At 43.4% G+C, this 10,558-nt stretch overlaps 1 protein-coding gene across 1 annotated transcript in view; it reads right to left on the reverse strand.

Annotated features, from left to right (window-relative positions):
* Gpr149 (G protein-coupled receptor 149) overlaps window positions 1-5,253 on the reverse strand; it is a 67,179-nt gene extending 61,926 nt beyond the window's left edge. The window contains 3 exon segments of the mRNA XM_028894521.2: window positions 2,679-2,871; window positions 3,774-3,941; window positions 3,943-5,253. Of these exon segments, the coding sequence (XP_028750354.1) occupies window positions 2,679-2,871; window positions 3,774-3,941; window positions 3,943-4,752 (1,171 nt within the window). The 5' untranslated portion in view covers window positions 4,753-5,253.
* Window positions 5,254-10,558: the final 5,305 nt, after the last annotated feature.

The raw sequence follows: 10,558 nt of genomic DNA on the forward strand, positions 1-10,558 counted from the left end.
TGTAGAGCTTCCTGGCTAGCCAGTCTATTCAAAGCAGTGATCTCTGGGTCCAGTGAGAGACCTTATCTCAAAGTGTAAAATAAAGAGCAATAAAGACATCAGAAGTCAACCTCTGACCTCTACATGCTCACACACAGACCATCACACCCACTTCTTCATGTGCACACAGGAAAAGCGCACGCGCACGCGCGCGCGCGCGCGCGCACACACACACACACACATACACACACTTGAAAAAACAGTTAATAATCAAAATTATGTTGACTGAAATGTTAGCATCAAAGTCAAAATCCATCACCTTTGGTTTCCTTAATTATTTATATCTTTTAAAAATTATGAATAAAAGAGAAAAAGTTGAATGTCTATAGGAATCAGTTAGGCAACATTAATAATCGATTGTCTGGTGCCATAAGGTAGTGGGAGCACTCTAAATCTCATTCAGGCTCCTCAGTTCTAGCCACTTGCTGGGAGCAGCACTGCCAGCTATTTGTAATTTTCAAGATCAAGCCAGATGCACATATTTGATAGGCAATATCCCAATCTTAAGATTCTGGCATTTAACTAAAACTATTTTATAAACTATTTAAAATGGATCAGAAGTAGTGTTTCAAGCCAATGGCTTCTCAAGGAGAGAGAGAGTTAGTTTTCTTTAAGGATATAGTCTCTGATAGATAAACCATAATCCAGTGGATGGTCTACACTTACAAGTATATGAGTAGTGCAACTTGGACTCAATAGGTTATTTTCAAAAAAAGGAGGGCATTAAGTTGAGGGAGGTTATGAAGGTGGGGGTGGATCTAGGAGGAGTTAGGGGGATGAGTAGGGAAACAAGATAAAAATATATTGTATGAAGTTCTCAAAGAATTAATAAAAATACTTTATTTCATTAAAATAAATGTTAACAAAAGTAATAGAGATTTTTAGGGGAAAGTGAATATTTTGATCTTGAAAGTCTTGTTTTCATATCCAGTTTGGTACTAATGTGACTACTGATTCTGCTAACCTGGCTCTAGGCTCTTCCAGCATGTATAGTGTGGATGATGGCAATGGTTTCTTGGTTTTTTGAATGAGAGAGGCTGGTAACATTGTTTTGACATTAGTTAGTTCTGATATTCGTGCTTTCCAGTTTTTTTTTTTTGTTTTTTTTTTTTTTTTTTTTTTAATGTTTGCCTAACCCACTTCATGGACACTTCACCTCTGCTGGCATGAGCTTACCTCTCTCACAATCTTAAATTTTATAAGACAGAATCATGCACTAATGTAATAACACAGCGATAACATTTGTTAGCTGTTAGAACCGACATGTAAATAATTTCTTACTGTTATATACCTTTGTAAATTGTGCATATAATTTATTACCATTGTCTCTGTGGTCATTACTCTAGTTATTAATCTCTATAAACCCATCATTATTATGTTATATAGTTATTTTAAAGACAGATAAATTTGCCATCTATTACCAAAAAAACAGAAAAAGATATTTTTACCAATGGAAACATATTCATTAATTGGAAAATATCTAGATTTTCAACAGTTTAAATATAATCAATACATGAAAGTGGCCAGTAATTAATATTTATAAAAATAACCTTGTTATTCAATTGACTGCAGAAAAATACTTTGATATTCTCTAATTTTTATAACCCTAAAGTAGTCTGAAATGAACTATTTTTATTTAATCTTTCTTTTACATTAAAGAAAATATACTTGCTTCTTCAGTGTGAGGGACAATTAGAAGTTAATTGATCAAACACTAATGAATCATTTGGTTTATTCAGTCTACTTCATATCTTTCATCTAGAATGACAAAAATGTCCTTTCATTTTTAGTAGATCAAGAGATCTAGGTCTTGTCCTGTTTTCCATCCATGTCATCTTTTCACTGAGAGGACTTGGAATCCTACTGTTTTCTTTTAATTAGATGGTATGGTCAGGCCAACTCTATCTAATCCTGCCACCTCTCCTCTGAATACAGCAACAACTGCCCTTTCTCCTCTCTTCTAGAAACATAAACAACTTCTTAAAGTGAACAGCATGGGTAGACTCTCAGGTGCAAAAAGAAGGGCAACCAGAAACCCCTACTCCTTTTTAAGCTTGGGGATGTTTTGCTCATTGATGGGTGTTAGGGATGTTAGGTGTTTCTAACAGCTAGGGAACAATGTAAACATTTACTGGGGGACTATTTTCAGCCAAGGTTTTACATACTACAAACATTTTCCAGTATCTTAGGAGAAAATAGGCATCAAAAAATAATGAAACCACCCTTCTTACTGTTCTACTGAATGGGTGTAGCTCAGGGAGGGAGTTTTAAGCTCTTTGGGGAGTTTATCTCTTTTCAAATGCAGGCTGCTCAGCAATGCTGCTCCTCATATGTAGACTTAGGTTAAAAGTGAGGAAGGTGGTAACATAAAGATCTGTGTAGACATCAAAGGACTGAGCTGAATGGGCCTCCCCCAAACCCCTTTTCTTACCTAAAAGAAATCACGAATGAATAAATACTTTTTAGGGTTGTTTAAAGCCTACCCCAACACTAAGCGAAAATTTTATCATTTCTTCTCATTATTTACCATGTACATGTGTCCTAGGATCCTCACTGCCTGCCCTCCTAACTTTCTCAAGAGGCCACTTTGCTGTATTTGAGTGTAGATAGTACCCCCTCTGCCACTGTGGATGACTTACACTTTTTCCCATCGAATGCAACGGAGTAGGCGTCTGGCTGGCAGTTGATGATGCAGCCACAAGGCAAGTGGGACCAGCGTTTGGACAAGACAAACACGGGGGTTACAATGCTGGCCAGCAGGGTTAGTAGAAAGCTGAGCATATCGACCGGAAGGCTCTGAAACCCCACCACGTGTTTTACCACCATGTGGATCTGAAAGGCAAAAAACTTCAGACTTAAGCCATTCTTCTTTTCCACTTTGGAAGCCCTTCTCGCAGCCCTCCCTCACTCTGTTGACGTTCTCTATCCAAGTCCCCTTTTTTTTGATCAATAGGGGCTTTGCTTCTGGGCTATACTGCGGGGCTTTGGAGGCAGGATCCTGGGAAAAGACGGGACACACCTCTGGGTACCCCTGCAGGGTTTAGTGGTTTCCTTTCTGAATGGTCCGGCTGCACCTGCTGCCCTTTGAAATCTCTACCCCGGGAGGCAGCAATCTGTTACCTAGAGAATCTGTTACTCAGGGAAGGGGGCAGGAACCCGTAGGACCTGTACTAGAAACTCCAAAGGACTTGTTACTTCTTGTTTCCAGGTCTCCACCCTGGTGCTGCGCTGGTCACCTCTCCTCCCATCTTACTCCAAGGAACAAAAGCTAATTTCCTTCCTTTCTCTCTCCCTCCCCGCCCCGCCCCCCCTCCCCCATACGTTGGATCACACTTCTCTGCCTCTTGGTGCTGGATGTGGGCGGTGTCCCGACCAGGCAGGAGGAAACAAGGGATACAACTGGGCCAGAGAAGATTGAAAGAAAAACCCTTTCAGTTCCTCCCTCTCTTTCTGAATACGCCCAGATTTTGCCTTAAGAGAGAACATCTTTGACCATGATCAAGGGAAACCAAGTCTCCTGTGATCGAAAAGGCTCTCCACCCTTCTCAGATTGAGAAATACTTAGCAGCCAAGGATTGGTGGCTAACTAGTTCCCAGGTGAACTGCTTTCCTCCAGGCGTGTCTTCAGCTCCAACAGATGCGTTTGGAAGCGGACTTATCCACGCATCTTTGGGTGACTCCCTAAACCGGCATCTGGGCTCAGCACACACACCCGCGGTGATAAATGTACTCACCATCATGGGTAGCCAAAGGATGACTTTAGTCAGCGCTAGGATCAAAGCAAAGCGCTTCTGTGCCAGGCTCACAGGGAAGCTGCTGGTGCCATGGGGAGTCCCGGGATTCTCTCGCCTGCTGGCTCCAGAGCCCGAGGCAGCAGACTGACCTGGGCCAAACACCATGTCGAGAGCTCGGGGAGCATCCCCCAGCGCATCGGAGAGCAGGGATCGCAACATCCTCTGGCGACATACAGAGCACTCTTCCCCCAGCAGCAGGGGTCCCAGGAGTGGAGGTGCCGCGGGAAATTTCCTGGTAGTTGGCGTGGAGTCTCGGCGGTTCCTCGGAACACAGCAGCTGGTGAGTGAGAGGGACAGAGAGAACAGCCAGGAGCCCAAAGGCGGAAGCGTACACCGCGAAGAGGAGAAGCACATAGGGACTGGAGCAGTCGGTCAAGCAGCCCCAGGGCGTGCGCACGAAGAAGCCCCAGCCACACAGCGGGAGCGCGGCCAGCAGCAGGCTGACTGCCCACACAGTCAAAGCCACACCAAGCACCTGTCCTGATCGCAAGGAGGCCGACTGACTTGCCCCTGTCCTGTGCATCGTATAAAAGTTGTAGCAGACTATAAGAGTCGCCTTCAAGTTGCTGGAGAGGCCCTGGCACAAATACAGTAAGGCAGAGGTGGTGCACAGAGACTGGAAGTAGCCCGGAGCCTGTTTGGGCCACTGCAAAAACATGAAGATGGCCACTGACAAGACGCTCAAGAGATCATCCACAGACCAGGAAGCCACAAGCATGGACACAACAGTTCTGTGTTGCATGGTCAGCAGGGAAATCAGTGAGAAAATGCTGCCCACCAGAGCTGCGAGAGTCATTAAACAGATCAGGCAAAAAAGAGAAAGGGTGAGAGTTGCTGGCGAATTCACAAGGTCCGTAGAATTATGACTTCCTTTCCACAGGTTAGAGTCATTTGTTAAGTTGCTGAGGAGGAAAGACATTGTCCTTAATATTTTAATTTCCCTCTTCAACCAGTCTGATGATTTTTCTCAGAGCGTGAGAGTTGCAAATCAGATGTCATTTCTCCTGCCAAGTTTCTCTAGATGTTCCATGTGTTGGTCCAGTAGGAAATGGTCAGACATGTCTCAGAAAGATCTGACTCAACCCCTATTTTAAAACTGGGATCCATTTCAGGCATCCGTAAGAAACTTTTCAATATTTTAAGTAAACAAATCAACGAAAAACTTCCTTCCACCGCCAAATTTCAGGCAAGAAAGCAGAAACTCCTCAGGCAGATTGCAAAGTCCCCATGCCTGGATGCTGTGGGTCCTTCCTAGGGAGCATCTCTAGCCTGATGCGATCACATGGGAGAACAATAAAATGATGCATCTGTTTTCAGAGCTGGATTCAAAGGCAGAGGTTGTCAGGCAGGTTTCAGCTCAGCTGGGAGAGAGAGAGAGAGAGAGAGAGAGAGAGAGAGAGAGAGAGAGAGAGAGAGAGAGAGAGAGAGAGAGAGAGAGAGAGAGAGAGAGAGAACCAGAGCCAGTCATAGGGAGCTGAACACAGGCTCCCACCAAACCTTTGTGTTCTTTGATCAGCCTGTGATCCTGGGAGCTGCAGGAAGGAGGAGTCAGCTGCAAGCAGGAGAGAAGCAGGGGAGAAGGGGAGAGTTCAGTGTTGGAACAAAATGATTTGTAGCTTCTCTTCCCAGCATGGCTTATATGAAACAAGAAACAGCGCCTTTTGATTTTGGCGTACAAAACTAGTCCAAATACTTGCTGTGGCTTGATATGATGAACTACGGAAATCACCACCAAGAGGTTTAAGCTATGCCAGTAACTGAAATCCTCATCCTTTATCTAGGCTTCCGTTGTGAGAAAGGCTCTCCCTGGAGAGATCCGACACATGCATCCCAGTCAGGGAACCCACAGCAGGCCAAAGTAATGATTGCACCAAAGTCCAACTTGGTTAACTAATGAGTGTCTATTGGGGTTACTTACGGGAACAGGAGTGGCTCCAAAGCAGCTGCATCATTGAAAAGCCCACCACAACACTAGTGACCAGTACAGAGCTGCTCTGGTCCTCTCTTCACAGCTTACAGGCAGCTTGACATGTTTGAGAATCTCCTCCAGGCAGCCCACCTGGCCAGATTCTCCTCTCCAGCAATCGTTTCCTTCTTCTGTTATGGCAAGGAGGGGTCCACATGAATCTTGCAAGTTTCAGCTTTCTTAGATGTGTAGAAGTTTGTTTACCACCAGAGTTTCATGTGCCTCCCTCCTGAAGGGAATGTTTCAATTCTAAGGGACCCAATATACAGCTATGCAACACTCCATCTCTTTCGTCTATGACTAAGCATGGGCCACAATGCCACATTAACAGTCACTTAGGACTTTCGATAGTGGTTATGAGTCTCTGGGGATACACCACGTATTTCAAAAGGAAGTTTCCTTTGATGGTAGATTTCCACTGAAAGCAACAGCGACCTATGGGCATAAGCACAAATGTTTAGATGACCGTGTGTTGGGCATGTCATATCCTTCTAATAAAATAGTAGCAGTTGCTTCTCCACTGGGGCCTATGACCTCCCTAGACATGACAGATGTGAGCACCCCAAATTGTTTATTGTTCCTAGGATAGTTAGTTGTACTATTATGGCACAACCAGACGCATGTCTGGGTTTTTTGTTTTTGTTTGGTTGTTTGTTTTGTTTTGTTTTGTTTTTGTACTGTAGCACATAGAATCCCTAGCCAAGCAGTGGCATTGGTGACAATGCTCTCCCAGCGGCCTGAATAGTAGCATCTGGCACTATAAGCCTGTAAGGAGGGAGCTTATAGCTCAGTCCCAGCTTGATTTCTCCATGTCCTGCAACCAAAGTGTGTTGTGTCTTCAGCAATAGGGTCTTCCTATCTAGTTCTGGCATGCAACTAACAGCAATGACAATAGCATTTATGATTTGTGGGCCCTCGGGGCCTACTTGGTCAGCAACCTGTAAAAAGTAACGTATCTTAGGCCCTAGGATTTTCATTTAACAAGCTTATGGCCTCTAGGAGTGCCCTTTCCCACTAGTGCAGGGTGCCCTCTATACTTAAGCACCTCAGCTGTTTATTTTTATTTATTTATTTATTTATTTATTTATTTTTTTTTTTTCGAAATTTCTCTATGTAGCTTTGCCTTTCTGAGCTCACTTGTACCAGCTGCCTCAACTCACAGAGTCGCTGCTCTGCTCAGTGCTGGATTAAAGCGGTGCACACGCTGGCTAGCTGTTTATTTTTTAAAATGTATACAATATTTTAAATTAATTCTTTGAGAATTTTATGCTTGCATTCAGTGTATTTTATGATATCCATCGCCCACTCCTCCTAAATCAACTTTCCACCTCTTGACCTCCTCGTGTCCTTTCATTTTTTGTTAACTTGCTGCATCCAGTTTATGCTGCTCATACACTCGTGAATATGGGAACATCCACTGGGGTGCAGTTTGCCTACCACGGGCCCCACCATTCAAAAAGCTGACATTCCCTTTCCTAGAAATCACCAACTATCAATATTGCCTCAGCTAGAGCTGAGGACTCTGAGTCCCTTCCCCTGCATGCTGGAATGTTGATTGGCTTGTTCTTGTTGGGATCTTGTGCATGTAACCACAGCTGCTGTGAGTTCAGGACTACAGTGGTCCTGTTATGTTCAGTCCTGGCTTCTATAATCTTTCTGCTCCCCCTTCAGTGATGGGCCTGATACAGTTGTCCCATTTGTGACTGAGCACACCAAACACACTTATTCTCTGAGCTTTAACCCACTGTGAGTTTCTGTATTAACTGCCATCCACTGCACTGAGTAACTTATCTAATGAGGTCTGAGAACTGCACTATCCATGATGAAAGAGAAACAGATTTAGAAGGTAGCTTGATACTATGTCCATTTTATCAACTGTTGTTTTAACAGTCCATTCTTTCTTTCAATTAACCAGGCCCCAGGGTAGTTGTATGTTAGGTAGAAGTACCATTGTACCTGGTTGTCTTTACTCCAGTTCTGTAAATCACTGTTTGTGACATGACTACCCCTCTGTGGTGGTTTGAATGAAAATTGCCCCCACAGACTCATAGGGAGTGGCCAAAGCCAGGCCTAGTGGCTCACTGTCTCTTCCTGCTGCCTACTGATACAGATGTAGAACTCTCAGCTACCTCTCCAGCACCATGTCTGCCTGAATGCCACCATGCTTCCTGCTATGATGATAATGGACTAAACTGTAAGACAGTGCCAATTAAATGTTTTCCTTTATAAGAATTACAGTGGCTACAGTGTCTCTTCACAGCAATAGAAACCCTAAGACTGAAGTTGGTACCAAAGTCTAGGGTACTGCTGTTGATAGACCAGATCATGCTTTTGTTGGGAAGAATGTGAAACACTTTTGGACTTTGGACTAGTAAAGCAACTGGACACTGTAAGCAGGCCTTAATCGGCCATACTAAGTAGGAGTATGGAAGGTAGTGATGGTGAGGGTGGTTTGAACTGGGGGCCCAGCTTAAAATGTTTCAGAGGAGAAGAATATTAATATATGGCCTAGAGATAGTTCTTGTGATATTTTGGTGATGAATGTATCTGCTTTCTGCCCTTGTCTAAAAAAGCTTAGGGCCAGGCATGGTGGTCACACCTTTAATCTCAGCACTTGGATGGCAGAGGCTAGCAGATCTCTGAGTTTAAGGCCAGTTGGGTCTGCAGAGCAAGTTCTAGAACAGCAAAACTCAGGCAGTGAAGGAAATCACTGAAAACAGAAAGCTGGTAAAAATATATTTGAACAAGAAGGCCATGGTCCAGCCCCAGCTAGCAACAGAACATGGTTCTGGCCTTAGAGTCAAGGATACAAGAATGGGGTTATGAAATTTCCCTCTAAGGAAAGCTGCTGAGGCCAGGTGTATGTCAGGGGTGTCCCTGAATGGAGGCCTATAGAAGCCATTGTATGAATCTGTGAAGGTACACCCTGGATTAACTTGGAGACTCCAAGATATTGGAGACCCCAGAGTCATGGGATACATGCCAAGGAAAATTGCTAACAGGGAGTGGAACTAGTCCAGGAGAAAGAAGTGTGTTGTAGTCAATAAATCTGAAAGGAGTTGAAGATCTGAAGAGTGTTTTGACATTGAGTTTGGACTTTGCTCAGCTTGTTTTTGGTCTTGATTTGCTCCAGTATTTCCTCACTATGCTCCCTTTCCTCCCTTTTGGAATAGTAATGTATATCCTGTGCCATGTATGTTGGAAATATGTTATGTGCTTTTTTTTAATTTTGATTTTATGGGGGATACAGTTAAGAGTTTGCCTTGAGTCTCCAAAGGGACTTTGGACTTTGAAACAGGTTTGAGATGGTTAGAGACTTTTGTAGCCAGAAGTTTCTCTGGTCCCACTCAGCCCTGAGGTCCTGCAGCTGCTTATAAAATAATTACTCAGAGGCTTAATATTAATTACAAACTGTATGGCCTATGGCTCAGACTTCTTGCTAGCTAGCTCATATGACTTAATCCAATCCATTACTATTAATCTATGTATTGCCCTGTGTTCTGTGGCTTTGCCTGTGTTCCATTTCATGTTGCTCCTTGGATGGTAGGTTGGTGTCTCCCCTGCTCTCCTTTCTTCTCTCTCTATCTCTCTTGGATTTTTCAGCCTGGCTCCATTCTGTCCTGCCATAGGCAAATGCAGCTTTATTTATTAGTCCATGGGAGCAACACATATTCACAGCATACAGAATGACATTCCACAGCACTTCTCCTTTTCTGTCAAATCAAAAAAGAAGGTTTTAACTTTAATATAGTAAAATTACATATAACAAAACAGTTATCAAGCAAGAATCACAGTTGCAAAGTCTGATACCGTAGGAAAAGATTCCATCAGTTCTATCAATTGTCTGGCTTTCTCATCCTGAGGGGGTCTTCATAGGGCCTCTGTATATTTACTCAGTGCCATGGGCTTGGTGGGACTGATTTAAGCTATTTGGTTTAGTATATGAACCTGTCTGACTGGCTACCTTCTATCCAGTGTCTGGCAGACTCTTGACCTGAACCCTATAGCCATTCTCATTATCTATCTCTCCCCCTCAAAAGCACCTTGGGCTAAATGACCAACCTCTACCCTCAGTGCGTGTGCACGCACACACACACACACACACACACACACACACACACACACACACAACATACACACACACACTCACACATACACACAAACATACACACACACACACTCACACACACACACAACATACACACACACTCACACATACACACAAACATACACACACACACTCTCACACATACACATTCACACACACATTTTTAGATTTATTTATTTTATGTGTACTATTGTTTTTGCCTGCATGTATGATTTATGTGTACTATGTGCATACCTAGTGCTCACAAACATTGGAAAAAGGAGGTGTCAGATCCCCAGAACTGATTGTGAACCACCATGTAGGAACTAGAAATTGAACCTGGGTTCTCTGGAAGAAAAACAGTGCTCTTAACTGCTGAATCATCTCTCCCACCCTGATGTTTCTTCTCTCTCTCTTTCTCATTCTTTCTTTTTTTTTCCAGGAAACAGTGTACAACATTTACTCTGAGGGGATTATTGTCCATACCTAGGACAAGCTTTGTCCTTCTTAACTGTACTATTTTATCCCCATATCCATCCACTGCAGCCCATTGTTCCTGGTACTTTTCGGAGTTACCATGAATTAAGGTACATTTGGAGCCACCATGGGCCCAAGTAACTTGTACACTAATAGAGGGGTAATCAATCTGTAATTTGACGTGAAGCCTCTGAT

This window comes from Peromyscus leucopus, chromosome 6 (assembly GCF_004664715.2).
Source record: "Peromyscus leucopus breed LL Stock chromosome 6, UCI_PerLeu_2.1, whole genome shotgun sequence".
Taxonomy (NCBI): domain Eukaryota; kingdom Metazoa; phylum Chordata; class Mammalia; order Rodentia; family Cricetidae; genus Peromyscus; species Peromyscus leucopus.